This window comes from Cannabis sativa, chromosome X, assembly GCF_029168945.1.
Source record: "Cannabis sativa cultivar Pink pepper isolate KNU-18-1 chromosome X, ASM2916894v1, whole genome shotgun sequence".
Taxonomy (NCBI): domain Eukaryota; kingdom Viridiplantae; phylum Streptophyta; class Magnoliopsida; order Rosales; family Cannabaceae; genus Cannabis; species Cannabis sativa.
Window position 1 is genome coordinate 65,245,687 of NC_083610.1, and position 15,209 is coordinate 65,260,895.

The following is a 15,209-nucleotide window of genomic DNA, read 5'->3' on the forward strand; positions in this document are numbered from 1 at the left end:
TAAATATTAACAAGTCATAACTTTTGAGGGGCATGATCATGAAATGTCAGGAGCCAAAAATACTAATTATTTGTTTGTTTGTATAGGTAAGTGCTCACTTTATGTGAAGATGGTGGCATAATCTAGTGTGCTTCAGTAAGGATGACAATTATACCTGCGGGTACCTGCCCTCATGTACCACACTATAGATACGTTATGATTATCCATTGTTAGAATGCTAATAGCCAAAGATCCTCTATAGATGATTTAAATTGAATAGGGACAAATTTACTATTCTACCCTTCAATGTATTTTATCCAACAAATTGAAGAATATAAATAATACAACTAAGTTGAACTTAACCATATCAGGATTAAGATCCATAAACCTAGATGAACCATTGATATTGACTTAGAAAGATATAACATTAAGTTTATGATATTTTATCCAAATTCAATATTTCAAAAATTTATACATTTTAATTATCTTATTATGTTGTCTTTATGTATATGTGTGGAATTATAGCTCTGAAATCTTGATTTGGGTCTCGAGAGTCAAATTAAAAACAAGCCAGCTAATTTTAGCTTCGCTAGCTTTATTATTGTGCGTGCTGATTACGTCCCCAAACAACCTAATTTGTTTGACTGCGGGGTATTTACTATATTATTTATGATTACGGCTTGTAAAGTTGATGTGCGATCCTTTCAGGTTAGACATTTTTAAGCTCTTTTGTTTTTTATTTTTATTTATAACATTATTTTTTTCAATCTTGTGTGATTAATTTGTATTTCTTTTATGTTTCTGTTATCCAGTTTGATTCCAATGAAGAAAGATGTTTCATAGCTTGTTGGTTGGCATATTCAAATTACAACTTAAATAGAGAGAAACTTGTGAAGGATGTGACAGACTTCTACTTGAGTAGAAAATCATAAAATGTCATTTAATGATAGACTAAACTCAAATGTTATCATAGAATGTCATTTACCTTATTTATCCTTGCATTTTCATATAGCTAAATTGTTCTTACACAGTAAGATGGTTATATGTCAATAATGGCATATAACTTCACTTATATCATGACTGAATATTTATATATAAAGTTTCAGTTGTTTCCTTATTGATGAAAAAATATAATGAGAAAGTAAAGGCTTCTCAAACATAATGTGATATTGTAGGTTTTAAACCGTCGCTTATAGTAAAGTTTTCATGTTAATTTTAAATTTTGTATTTCTCAACGACGGTTTTTAATAGTCATTGAGTTGCAAAAAAAAAAAATTCTGCTTTTTTCTCTTGTATTTATTAATTTATAATTTGTCATTATTTAGTTAAGATAAAGTATGAACATAAATTGAAAATGAACAAAAACTGAAATATATACAAACTATGTACTCAACATAAAGTATAAACATTTATTAATCTTTAGCTGGTATAAACAAAAACGAATCATCATATAAAGTAATCATCACCACTTGCTAGTAAGAGATCTTTAAGTCGGTGTCGTGAACTTCCCTGCGAACTCATGATAAATAAGAACTTCCTCTCAACGCTATAGTCAATGCTACAAATCAAACTATAAAAACTCTAATGTAGAGATAATGAAGGAAAATATAATTAATTAGGCATGAAATGCAGGGTATTCCATTAACTAGCATATAGAGCAACTTAATTTAGATTAAAGAGAACAATTTCTTCTACATGAGTTGCATCGTTTCTCATACTCAATTACAGAATGTCACCCTATATAGGATTTAAACAATTGTCATGTAAACCAAACAAATCGGTAAAAGAAACAATTTCTGTCTACATTAAACTAGCATCAGAGATAATATATAGCAGGACTCATTCAAAAAATAACTTTTTCTAGATTATTTTAGATTAATTTTACACCCTTAGATTAAAATATTTTAAATGACCAGGTGCAATAAGTCAATTAAGGTTAGAGACTCACCAAACAATAGGATAATTTAGATATTATTCTACTAAAAACAGAAAGAAGCAAGTATATATGAGTAAGGAGGCCACAGCGAGACTTTTACCAATCTGAAATGACCAAAATAATTCTTTCACTATTATAACTCTTCCCATGGGAAATTAACAATGTAAACCATAAAATTTCTAGAAGGAAACACATAATATCATTCATGAAAAAACAAGGTGCTTGTTAAAGTAAGTTTATGTATATATTTTTATAGAAAGAAAAAACAATACTATTTACTTACTCAGAGTAGGAAAATCAACTCATTTCTCATGCAATAATTGTTGGTTTGATGAGATATAATTTACTTACTCAGATTAGGCAATTCAACATATTCGTTACTGGACTTACCATTAACTTATTTTATTTTTTTTGCGCAAAGTCTATTTAATAAAACAGCAAATTTTACCTGTCCTACAGAATAAGTAAAACGATTGAAGGCTTAAAAAGAAAAATACATTTGATCCTAAAAGATCAAGAACTCGAGGTGTAAAAAGCATTAGAACCAAGTAGAAAAAAATGCCTACAACAAACACATATATGAGCCACCAACTACAAATAATCAGCCAAAATAAAACAAGAACAAAAAAGAAAGAGGCCATTAAGAAGATTGTAATAACTGTCACTACTCAATTTTATCTGCATTTGGGCTGGCGTTATCGGCAAAGATCTCGTCCTAGTTGTTTCTTCACCCCTTCGAGTGTTGTCGTCCACATCTAGCACATCATCCATCATGTCATCCTCCCCATTCATGTCCTCCACGTCATCTTCCTCTTCGTTGTTGCTTTCGCTCGGAATCGTTCTTTTCTTGGGACCATGCTCAAGTCTATGGGTGTCCAATTCTTTGTCCATTGTTTCCTGCAAGTTCAGCACATCATTATTTGCTTTCCTATTCCTTGCATTTTGCCACCTCTCCAACTCTTTCTCAACATTGGCAAGATATTGCTCCCCAATCTCTTTCTGGTATTGGGTCAGTTCCTCTCTCCTAGAAGCCTTCCATTCTTCAAATGCCTGATAAGAATAAAGTGAAATAAATATTAAGAGATATTCAAGTATGGTTAAGAAGATTTGAAACCAAGGTCACAATATCAACCCTGCACTGCACTGAAATATCTGAACATTTTGAACATTAAAGAATGCTTGAAATCAAAGATGAAAGCTAGATCGTATGGAGTGAACTTAAATTATTTTGCAAATAGATTTAATTTAGGTATTTCAAAACAAAAGTATCCAGCTACTTTGAAATCATGGCATATTTTATAGCACCATTAATGGCCAACTCATGACATGGTATGGTATGCCTTAAGGCATGAAACATACTTCATGAAAAAATACAAGATGGATAAAAACCTGTTCTTTCCGCTGCTCAGCTTCATTTGCATCAGCCTCCAGTGGCTTCTTTGGCAAATAATAAATTGGAGGCTCAGTCTTAGTCCTCAAAAAGAAAAAATTCAAAACAATAAAATATGAGCCAACAATTGGAAAAAAGAATATATGATTTTGAATTTCTACCTAAAACCTTCCTATAAAGCAAAAAACTTCAAACATCCATCAAGTTGCTTCAATACTGCTATGCAAATGAACAGAAAAACTTATCTTCGGCTCAATAAAATGTGAATATGGACACTTTTGGGCCAAAAATAAAAATAACCTGCAGGAGAAGTTAAACAGTTAAAACTTTACCATATCGGAGTCATCAATGGTGAAACACTGTAAAAGAATGATAAACACTAACTAAAAACCAAAAAGTTCATTGATAGAAAATCTACCTTATGAAATTGCAAAGTTTTTTATGGTGCTCACTCCACCGAAGATACAGCGATTCCAACTTCTTCTCTTCTGTCTTGGCAGAAACACGTGCCCGCAGAGTCAGATCTCTGCCAAAGAATTAATTTAATAAAAGAAATAAAGAAAAAAATCTAATAAACTAGTAGTCACACATAGAAAAATCAAGTTCATAATTTTTATTTCTATGACAATTAATTAAAATCCAGACATAAATAAGCACAACAACACTTTAGGGAACTAAATAATATTGGTATGGTTTGTTTCTTCCACTAGTTGCATTTCTCATGCATTTCATTGAGGAATTAAAACAAACACTTAATGGGCACACAAATTCTGTCCACATTTTCTATCCACTTTGTAATCTCACTTACTCCCATTACAAACAACCATACAAAACCCTAAGTAAAGTACCTGATTTGAGCGAAGCAATTGTTTTATCCAGCGGCGAATGAGTGAAACGGAATTCGTCCTCTCCAATCTTCGATCTCCAATCTCCGATCTAAGTTTGAAAAAAATTCTAGGGTACAGCTGATTGAGTTGAAGAAAGCCAAAATGGCAGAGAGAGAGAGAGAGGTAGAGCGAGTGAGATCGGAGAAGATGGAGGCGCAGGGGTTTGACGGGTTCGAGAGCAATATTTAGGGAATGAAAGAGTAAGGAACGTTGAACATAATGTGAAAAGAAGTACAATATTGATGATGTACAATGTTGACATCTCTATACAATAAACTGTAATCATTTTATGTTTTCAAAAAAAAAAAAATGTAATCATTTTAAATTAAAATATTATAAGTATAATAAAATTTTAATTATGAAGTTATATGTGTATAATTTTAAATTATTAAGAGTTTTGTTGTAAAAATTAAAATAATTTAAGTGCAAAAAAAATAAATTGCTAAAAGATCCTTATTTAATAATAAATTGCAACAAATTAATTAATAATAATACTTAATTTAATTTTAAAATATAATTAATTTTAATTAAAGTTTTAAAAGGAAATAAATTAACAGGTTAATATCAGGTTACAGGTCATTTTTTTTTTATTTAATTTCCAAATTAATCACAACCATTTAATACTGATCCAATGGCTAAAAAAAATGTAACCATGATAGTTACAATAAAAATGTAACCATTAGAACCTCCTCCATATAAATATATATATATTTAGTGAAGATAGATCATGACTTGACTTGCAAATAATAATTAAATAGAGATTGGAATAAGATACAAAAATCATAATTATTTTTTATCACATGGGAGAATGTTTGTGGATTATTAATTATATATGTTTTAATAATTTCTCTAATTCCATAATCATATTGACTTAATTTCTTACCAATTAAAAGAAGCTTCCGTGAAGGAAGCCAATGCCACTCCACCTACAATTGGTACAAGAGAAGAAACCACCCACACACTTGGTATCTGCTCAAGTACACCAGAAATTATATGCTTAAAATGATTAGAGAGAATGAAAAAGAAAGTAACTACCATGCATCCTTCTTATAACCTGTTAATCCATATGCAATTTCTAACATCGTGTGTATCATAAGCTTATTCTTATTAATGGAAAAAGGAAAAAAAAAAACAGCTTTACATCAACCAAAGAACACTGTAAAAGGGGGATTTTACATGAAGGAAATGCATACCTCTGGATCCACATCTAGGTTAATCCAGAGTAGGACAATTAACCTTCTTTCTAGCAATTCTTGCAGCAGCTACTATATTGTCTAAGTCAAATTCACTATCAATATTAACAAAGACACCTTCTTGTGCAGCTAAAACCAAATCGTCTAACAACTTGCCATTCCCATTAAAGATACATCTGCACAACATCAGATGAAGCTTATACTAAAGAGAGTTGCAGTAGAATTTCTAATACACATAAAAGAACAAGAAATGATGACACAATAAATGGGGCCAAGATTATTGGCAAAGGAGATGATCCTTCCTCGGATATTTGACTTAAAACTTCATTAACAGCACACGCCGGTACTGGAGGTTCATAACTTTGCATAAGAAAAAAGGAAACCTGAAAATCAAGAAAGATATTTTTTTTTTACTAAAGTAATCTCATTTATTTCATGATAATATACTTCCAACATAAGTATAATGCTACATAATATTGCAGCAGTCCTCTCCTTACCCAGCCTTCCATAAATTACTCTTTAGCAAACAAAATTACATCTTCTTCAGAGCCAAGCACTTGATCAAGCTCTTATTCAAAAATCATTTCATCTAAGTTGGTTTATTAATGTCTGCGTCGTTCATGATTCAACATATCTAGCTTGTATACTACAACACAAGTACTAATCCTATAAGATCTCCGTTTCAGGATGGGTTTAAATGTAATAAGTCTAAGAAACGAATCAAAAACTATAAATAACACATTAACAAGTAAAATACACACTTTCATGAGAGGGTGACCTTAAAAGTCCAAGATAAAGATGACCCTTTAACCATAAAACTAGCAAAGTTACATGTTAAAATTGGCAAGAGAGACATGCATATATAAATATGTTATAGTTAAAACTATAAAAATTTATTCTCCCCTTTTCAATGAATCTGAATTGTTACATATTCTTAACAGATCAATAGCCCTTCAGATTAATTGTTTTTTCCTTTGTTGCAGAGTTGTGCTTTACAATTGCTTGGCTCAGCTGAGGAACATAATGTCCTAATACATAGATGTCCATGAATAAAACCAACAATTCAAACAAAGTATTATGATACATGAATGTAAGTGTGCATAAGATATGTGGTTAGCATGAAGAAATTGGAGAACTGGTTGGTTCAAACATGAATTTAGCAATTGAATTTAGAGATGTTTGGTACTTAATTAATTTTATTAAATCAGCAGAAAATGAGTTAGGAGGCTAATCACCTGCATAACTCTTTCCTGAAATACAAAAGTCCCTTCCTTTGTACCTCATTCCCATCATAGTTGCAAATCGTAGATTCGTAGTATTGGTCACTGTTAAAATTAGACCTCACTGTAACCTTTATTATTACAGTTTTACAGATGAAGAGAAAAATACAAATAAATACAACCAGAACACAACAGAAAACAGATCCTAGGTGGCTTCGCCTCTAGTGGATCAAGATCTGGTTGTTAGTTACAACCGAAGCTGTAACTAACTTCCAGATCTATGATCAACCCTAAAACTACAAGTATAAAAGGGACACTAGATCATACCAGATCTCTAAGTTGAGAGATACCAGAAACTCGAACCCTAGAGTACAAGATCTGAAAGCTTCTGCTCCAAATCTCAGCAGTCCATGTTCATGCAAAGAAAGAAAAAGTGTTAGTGAGTGAGAAACCAAGAAAATACAGAGAGATAAACACATAGAAAGAAAAGAGAGCAAATCTGAAATACCAGTCAAAGTGTTGTGACTTGGATTTCTCACCTTTGTATCAATCTTCATCATAATAGTGCAGATCTGTAGATCGTCTTCAAGGCGAGCTCAAAGAGGACGTACCCCTGATTTAGGGCGAACCTCTATAAACTCTGGTGTTAATTTTCTAACCCTAACCTAATGATCTATGCTTGATATTTGTATGTGTGTATTGTGTGGTGTTTTTTGGGAAGGTTTCTGGGTAAGATCGATCAATAGATCGAGAAGGATCTCTGGTTCTAGGGTTTGAGAACCAGAGAGAAGGCAGAGAGAAAGAGAGAGAATTTGAGAAATTCTCGAATGTTCGAAGGTGCAAATGAGCTAGGGTTAGCTCTGATTGAACTTACTTTTGTTCAATCCAGAACGACAAATCGTTTGGTTTAAACGATTTGTCGTGTGAGTGAAGAACGACAAGTTTTCATTGTCGTGTAGGTTAAACGACCAGGGTTCTTTGGTCGTTGATTGAGTTTTAAATTGAATTTTTCTGGGACAGATTTGTCCCTGTCGTTTTGACTCGTTTCTTGAGTGGTGTAGGGCAAACTTGGGATTTCACCAAGCCAAATTCCTACAGTGGTATCAGAGCTTTGGTTCAAGCTTAAATCAACTCAAGAAAGGTTCAAGAAAGTGATCAAGACTGGGAGAAGAAGAAGAAACACAACAAGAAGTTGTGGACAGTGGAAAATCTGTGGAAATTCCACAAACTGATAATAAACAAATCTTTCTAAACTCAACTCAATTTAATTTTGATTTTTCTAACATGAGCAATATCAAAGTTGACATTGATCGTTTTGATGGATCTGGTGACTACAGGATCTGGAGGAGAAAGATCGATCTGCTGCTCACGAAACTACTTAGGGTTCTTGAAGACCCTATTGAATGGCCGTAAAACACTTCAAAGATTCAACGAAGAAGAACTGTTGGAAACGACCCGGAATCATAATTTTCAACCTTTCGATGCCATTATCGGATTGGTTGATAAAGAAGAAACACCAAATAAAATTTGGAAGAAACTTGAAGAAGCGGTTTCAACAAAAATCCTAACTAACAAGATCTACCTAAAAGAAAGGATCTTTGGGTTTAAGATGAGCCACACTAAAACCACAGATCGGAATCTTGATGAGTTTCTCGGAATGCACATTGAATTGGCTAATTCGGGGAGAGAATGAAGCCTACAGTGATGAAAATCGAGCAATAATCATTTTGAATTCATTGCACGATTCATACGTAGAGTAAAGACGACAATCAGTATGGAAGGACTTCGATCACACTTGATGAAGTCATCTCAAACTAAAATCTAAAGACTTAGAGATGAAGAGTGAAAAATCCAGTTGGACATGGTGAAATGAACTTTGACAAGTAGGGAAGGCCATCTCACAAGAAATTCTACCGGAAACGGGGTAGAAGTAATAGTGCACATCATCATAGACACGCAAACAAAGGGAAGAGTAGATCACCAGTCAAGAGATTCCTAGTGATTCTGCGAGGTGTTTCTATTGTGGAAAACTTTGGACAACATAAGAAAAGGCGCTATTTCTACACAACAAATACAAGAACAAGAAAGGTGGAAGGTTTCCAGAAGATCGATCGAAACAGACAAAGAAATGACAAGCGACGTTAAGCAAACTACTCGGATGGCTATGATAGTGGTGAAGTCTATGTTGCATCTACATCTTTTAAAGATAGACCTGGATTTTGGATTACGGGTGTACTTTTCACATGACAAATTCTAGGGAAATCTAATGGCCGACTACGAAATTCTAATGGTGGCAAAGTAATTGCGAAATAACAACACATGCAATATAGAAGGTTCGGGTAATGTAAGTTTTAAAATGTTTGATGGGATTGTCGAACCTAACTATTTGGTGTATGAGTATGTTCCTAATCTTGCTAGAAATTTGATTTACATAAGTGTTCTAGATGACATGGGTATTGTTAGCAAAATTGAAGCGAGGTTGATAGGCTAAGTAAGGGTGTTATGACAATAATCAAAGGCCACAAACATGAAGGGTTATACTACTTAGATGGAGAACCTGACTCGGCTGCAACAATGCGATCACCGTGAATCCGAGAAGACTAAAAGCTATCCTATGGCACGAAGGTGGGTCGTATCGGTGAGAAAGGCCTACGGATCATGAGTGATCAAAGGGTTCAGGTAAGGACGAGTAAGTAAAGTGGATTTACGTGAATCCCGTGTCCTGAAGTAAGCATCATAGGTTAAAGTTTAAAAGCTGGTATTCACAAAACTAAGCACATATTGGAGTATGTTCACTCGATCTTTGGGGACCGTAGAAAACTCCAACACATGGTGGAAATGTGTATTTTATGTCTATTGTTGATGACCATTCTAGGAAAGTTTGGGTATTTTTACTTAAACATAAAAATGAGGCTTTATCTAAATTCATACAATGGAAAACCCTAATGGAAAATCTAACTAATCAAAGGGTTAAAACCCTAGGACGGACAATGGCTTAGAAGTTTTGCGATGATGAATTTAACGAGTCGTGGCTCTGTTGGAATTCAAAGGCACGAAGCGTGAGAATTACTCCTCGACGAATGGGGTAGGCGAGAGAATGAATAGGACCTTGATGAACAAGGTCGGATGCCTATTATTGCAATGCAGGCTTACTAAAGGATTTTGGGGAGAAGGTTTGTGTTAACGGCGGCCTGCACAGTGAACGAAGTCCATCCAAAGGTGCCATTGAATTCAAGACACCGGAGGAGATCGTCGGAGTAAGCCTCACGATCTCTCAAACTTAAGAGTATTTGGATGTGCGGCTATGCACATCGAGTGTTGGTAAGTTAGAGCACAGAGCTCTAAAATGTGTGTTCTGTAGGCTATCCCGAAGGTACTAAAGGCTACGCATTATGGGTAAGAGAGAAACAAGGTTTTAAAACCATAAACGAGTAGGGATGTTGTTTTTAAGGAAAGATTTATTCCCTTGTATTACTAATACTAATGCGTATCTAGTCCTATTTTGAACAACCTAACCAAGCCGGGCACATACGTGGACATGCAAACAAGGAACACTCGGCCTAATGCGTTCGGGTGGAACCGAACGGAGTGGAAAATACTCGGGGAGATGAAAACTTGGTAGGAAATGACCAAGTTCGGGATGACAACATTCGGGTGGAACCTATTGCGAAGAAGGACAAGAAAATGAGGAAATCGAAGACTACCAACCGACGAGAGATAGAACTGAAGGGTTCCTAGACCTACACGGAGATTCGCTTCACACTGGGAAGAAGTCTTGCTTTATGCATTCTTTTGTGCTATGGGAGTGGAAATGACGAACACTAAGTCTTATGAAGAAGGCATGAGATAAAGATGCCAAGAAATGGTCCAAGGCAATGGACACGAGATGGAATCTGCGAGAAAGAACGAGACACACGGATACTAGTGAAGAAACCTAAAGGAAAGAGCATAGTGTCATGCAAAGTGGCTTTTCAAACACAAAGAAGGACTCAGCGAGACGGATCCTAAGAAATTTAAGGCAAGACTAAGTGGTATGGATTTACACGGAAAGAAGGGATAGACTTTAATGAGATATTCTCACCGTGGCTAAGTATAAAACCATCGAATTATACTTACCATAGCTACTCAATTTGACTAAGTTGATCAAATGGATGTAACTACCGCATTTATTTACATGGGGAACTTGAGGAAGAAATCTACATGCAACATCCTAAAGGATATGAGGAAAAAGGTAAAGAAGACTTGGTTTGCAAAAGCGATTAAGTCCGTATGGACTTAAACGGTCACCAAGACAATGGAACAAAAGGTTTGATGAGTTCATGATCAAGAAAGGGTTTTCTAGGAGCTATTATGACACCGTCTATACTACAAAGGCACTAAGATTGATGAAGTCATCTACTTCTTCGTATGTAGATGACATGCTCATTGTGAGCGAGGAAAGGACCGGATTGACCTAATGAAAGGTTGGCTAAGGGAAGAGTTTGAGATGAAGGACTTAGGCAAGGTTCTTAAGATCCTGAGCATTAACATCTCTAGGGACGAGGGAACATGGGACACTAAGGCTACATCGGAAAAACTACATTAAGAAAGTCTTGAGAATTTCTCTATGACTAATGCAAAGCAAACTAAGCAACCTATGACTAACCAATACTACCTAAGCGAGGAGCAATGTCCTAAAACTACGGCGGAGAAAGAATCTATGAGTGAAGTGCCTTATTCTAGTGCGTGGGATCGGTGATGTACCTAATGGTAAGCACCGAACTGACTTAGCCTATGCCATTAGTGTACTAAGTAAGTACATGGCTAACCCGAGTAAACAACACCTGGGAGGCTATGAAATGGCTACTAAGATACTTACCGGGATCTACGAAATAGGATTGAACTACAAAAGAAGGGACAACTACGGAATGATCCTTTGGTACGAGTGATGCGGATGCGGTGAGAGATAGTAGAAAATCTACCTCGCCTATTTCTTTGCTTATGGGGAAATTGTATCAATTTGGAAAGTACAACTGCATGACTGTTGTAGCAACGTTATCTACAACGGAATGCGAGTATGTAGGTTGTTACGAGGCTATTAAAGAAGCCATTTGGCTTAAAGGACTACTTAGATGAACTTAAACTCTAGATGAAGAACCTACAATCTATTCGGACAACCAAAGTTGTATCCACTTGTGTAAGAATCTGTCTTTCATGACGAACCAAACATGTGGAAATAAAGTATCACTTTATACGAGATAAAGTGACACAGAAGGTTGTACAGATAGAGAAAGTTCCCACTGAAGAGAATCCTTCGATATCGGTACATTTCAAGGTGCTACCACTTAACCAAGTTCAAGCCTTTGCTTGGACTTGTTAGGGGTTGGTAGTGGTGGATGACCACTACCACTTTATGTTAAGACCACGAGGACGAAGAACTATGATAATAAAGATTACAGATGAGATCTAAGGTGGAAATTGTTAAAATTAGACCTCACTGTAACCTTTATTATTACAGTTTTACAGATGAAGAGAAAAATACAAATAAATACAACCAGAACACAACAGAAAACAGATCCTAGGTGGCTTCGCCTCTAGTGGATCAAGATCTGGTTGTTAGTTACAACCGAAGGCATAACTTCCGGATCTATGATCAACCCTAAAACTACAAGTATAAAGGGACACTAGATCATACCGGATCTGCAAGTTGAGAGATACCGAAACTCGAACCACAGAGTACAAGATGCGAAAGCACGCTCCAAATCTCAAGAAATTCCATGTTCATGCAAAGAAAGAAAAAGTGTTAGTGAGTGAGAAACCAAGAAAATACAGAGAGATAAACACATAGAAAGAAAAGAGAGCAAATCTGAAATACCAGTCAAAGTGTTGTGACTTGGATTTCTCACCTTTGTATCAATCTTCATCATAATAGTGCAGATCTGTAGATCGTCTTCAAGGCGAGCTCAAAGAGGACGTACCCCTGATTTAGGGCGAACCTCTATAAACTCTGGTGTTAATTTTCTAACCCTAACCTAATGATCTATGCTTGATATTTGTATGTGTGTATTGTGTGGTGTTTTTTGGGAAGGTTTCTGGGTAAGATCGATCAATAGATCGAGAAGGATCTCTGGTTCTAGGGTTTGAGAACCAGAGAGAAGGCAGAGAGAAAGAGAGAGAATTTGAGAAATTCTCGAATGTTCGAAGGTGCAAATGAGCTAGGGTTAGCTCTGATTGAACTTACTTTTGTTCAATCCAGAACGACAAATCGTTTGGTTTAAACGATTTGTCGTGTGAGTGAAGAACGACAAGTTTTCATTGTCGTGTAGGTTAAACGACCAGGGTTCTTTGGTCGTTGATTGAGTTTTAAATTGAATTTTTCTGGGACAGATTTGTCCCTGTCGTTTTGACTCGTTTCTTGAGTGGTGTAGGGCAAACTTGGGATTTCACCAAGCCAAATTCCTACAGTCACGATTGAGATTTCCAATCAGTGAGTTGAGTCGTTGTGATAATCATTCCTATTCTGAATATGGATTCCACCGAGCCTCTACCCGAAACCACTATGGATTTCGCCGAGAACCCAATAGCTTGAGAAGCCATAGTTACTACTGGTGAATTCAAGGTTAAATTAGGTCAATCAAATACATATTTAAAACCCAGAGTAAAGACAACAATTTTCTCCTAAAACATAAACATTGAACTCTTTCCCCGTAATTGTAAACACATATAATCAAAATCCTAAGAAAATTTGCATCCACACAAATTAAATGGACAAATTAAACATTTTCTGATTATCAAAAAAGAAAGTTGACAAATTAAATGGACTCAAAATTAATTTTTTGACAGTCCCTTCAATAATAAGAGAGCATTATAATATCCATGAAGGAAGAACTGAAGCCAAAATTGATCTATAACTTTTTGACATTCTAAAATCTAATGAAGGAAGAAAGAAACTAATATTATTTCAAAATAAAAAAGAAACAGGCACTGACTTACCGAAATCTGATTTTCAACTTTGATTATGAACCTTCACGAAGGCTCAAGTGGGCGATTTTGAAGAAGATGAAGGGGCCGCCTGTTGATCGCCAGAGAGAAGAGGAGCTTGTCTGACTGTTCATAGCGTGGTGCCGATTGCAGAGAGAAGAGTGGTGCCGATTGCAGAGAGAAGAGGAGCTTTGTGGTGCTGACTGCCAGGAACGAAGAAATAGAGGAGAAAGAAATGGAGAGAGATCGACTGGTGAGAGGCGCACAGAGAGAGGGAATCAATCGTGGTTGAGAGGGGAATCAAGGGGGAGAGGAGTACCACTCATCGTCGATTAATGAAAGAGGAGAACGACTGTCAAAAATCGCCAGAGCAATAACCCTAATTTCTAATTTGTAGAAGAGAAACGAAGACTCTCTAGTTGGTTTCATGATTTTGGGTTTAAAATAAATCCTTCAACAACAGTTTATAAAAGTCGAAACCACTATTGTGAGTGTTTAAAATGACTCTCTATTAATATTCGACCTTTATAAACAGACGCAAAACACCAATATTTTTTTAAAAAATTTTGATATTTCCCGTCAGTTTTGTTATTATCGTCTAATAGACCACAGACACAAATAATGTCGTTTTTAGCGTATGTTTGGAACACTCACATAAATACAAGGCTTACTTTTCCGTCGGTCAACGAAATGAACAGTAGCGTTGACCGACGTAAATAGTGTAATTTTTAGTAGTGAGGCAAAGTGTCGAGCACACCGTCATGAACAATGTAAGTCCAAGAACCAGGAAGAAATTGCTTCCACCCAAGGCTCAACTCCCAGATGAACTGACTGTAAAACTCACTGCCTATTCACTCCGAACGGCGGTGATGCTGGACCCCAGGTTCTGGAGAACCACCACTAACCTCAAGATCACTTGAGGAGCTACTAGAGGAATCAACTAGACACTGGTCCTTGAAGAGAAAACCAAGTAAATCTTCGTCAATACGGTTGTTACCTCCCCAATAGTCACTCGGTATCATATGCACACAAAATACAAGGGGAGGTGAGCAACCTGACAAAATGACAAGGTTTAGACAAGACTCTGGTCAACTGTACCCAACAGTACTATTAAATAATTTCATCGTATAAGGCTCGATATCATCGAAGTACAGTTTCACGTGTAATAACTTGGACAAATGTTGAGTCTTAAGTTAAGCATTCAACTATAATAGACTCACCATGGTGTGTCATACAGAGTTCCTAAGGGAAGCTTGATGAGACATAGGTTGTATAGGTTCACAAAGCCATGATAGGATTGTTGCCGAGGTCAAAAGAGGATAGAAAACTGGCCACCCGCTTGGGACCAAAGCCCTAGGCCGGCCAGGGTTCCAAAGCATTGAGAGGGCTGGCCAGGGTCTCATGACCCATGTAAGAACCGGCCAAGCATGAACCTGCTAGCTTCCTAGGGTAAACCCTAAAACTAGCCAACCCCCATGACAAAATCCTAGAGCCGGCCAGGTGTTAAATAAGACCCCTAGGGCCGGTCAAGGTGCATTTTGGATCAAAATGTCTGTTTTTTCAAAACTCAAACGTGTTCTTCGTGACTCAAAGAGTCAAGAATCACAACGAAGGTCAAAATCAAATATTTTTCATTAGGAAATC

The 15,209-nt window shown here is 35.9% G+C and overlaps 2 protein-coding genes across 5 annotated transcripts; both read right to left on the minus strand.

The window, feature by feature from the left end:
- Nucleotides 1–2,388: 2,388 nt before the first annotated feature.
- Nucleotides 2,389–5,399, minus strand: LOC115723609 (uncharacterized). Its single transcript, XM_061106218.1, has 4 exons — nucleotides 5,386–5,399; nucleotides 3,724–3,831; nucleotides 3,305–3,389; nucleotides 2,389–2,965 (listed from the first exon to the last, which is right to left on the minus strand). The coding sequence occupies exons 1-4, from the start codon at nucleotides 5,397–5,399 to the stop codon at nucleotides 2,507–2,509; spliced, it is 666 nt and encodes a 221-aa protein (XP_060962201.1). The 3' UTR covers nucleotides 2,389–2,506.
- LOC115713596 (diaminopimelate decarboxylase 2, chloroplastic) lies at nucleotides 5,211–7,955 on the minus strand. Of its 4 annotated transcripts, none has more exons than XM_061107275.1 (3): nucleotides 6,933–7,955; nucleotides 6,665–6,710; nucleotides 5,211–5,768 (listed from the first exon to the last, which is right to left on the minus strand). In XM_061107275.1, exons 1-3 carry the CDS (start codon nucleotides 7,163–7,165, stop codon nucleotides 5,583–5,585), a joined length of 465 nt encoding a protein of 154 aa, XP_060963258.1. In that variant the 5' UTR covers nucleotides 7,166–7,955; the 3' UTR covers nucleotides 5,211–5,582. The 4 variants fall into 4 exon arrangements, with proteins under 4 accessions (XP_060963258.1, XP_030497947.1, XP_030497958.1 ...); XM_030642087.2 differs by having other exon boundaries at nucleotides 5,211–5,561; nucleotides 6,621–6,710; XM_030642098.2 differs by having other exon boundaries at nucleotides 6,621–6,710.
- Nucleotides 7,956–15,209: the final 7,254 nt, after the last annotated feature.

Excerpts from the sequence above, each read along its gene's own strand:
- LOC115723609 (XM_061106218.1), bottom strand. Across the intron at positions 3,390-3,723 it reads AAACTTTGCAATTTCATAAG|GACTAAGACTGAGCCTCCAA; the intron begins GTAGATTTTCTA and ends TTTCTTTTTGAG. Across the intron at positions 2,966-3,304 it reads CTGAGCAGCGGAAAGAACAG|GCATTTGAAGAATGGAAGGC; the intron begins GTTTTTATCCAT and ends TATTCTTATCAG.
- LOC115713596 (XM_030642087.2), bottom strand. The coding sequence starts at position 7,165 with ATGATGAAGATTGATACAAAGGTGAGAAATCCAAGTCACAACACTTTG. Across the intron at positions 6,711-6,932 it reads TCTCTCAACTTAGAGATCTG|TGACCAATACTACGAATCTA; the intron begins GTATGATCTAGT and ends TAATTTTAACAG. Across the intron at positions 5,562-6,620 it reads TTCAGGAAAGAGTTATGCAG|ATGTATCTTTAATGGGAATG; the intron begins GTGATTAGCCTC and ends GATGTTGTGCAG.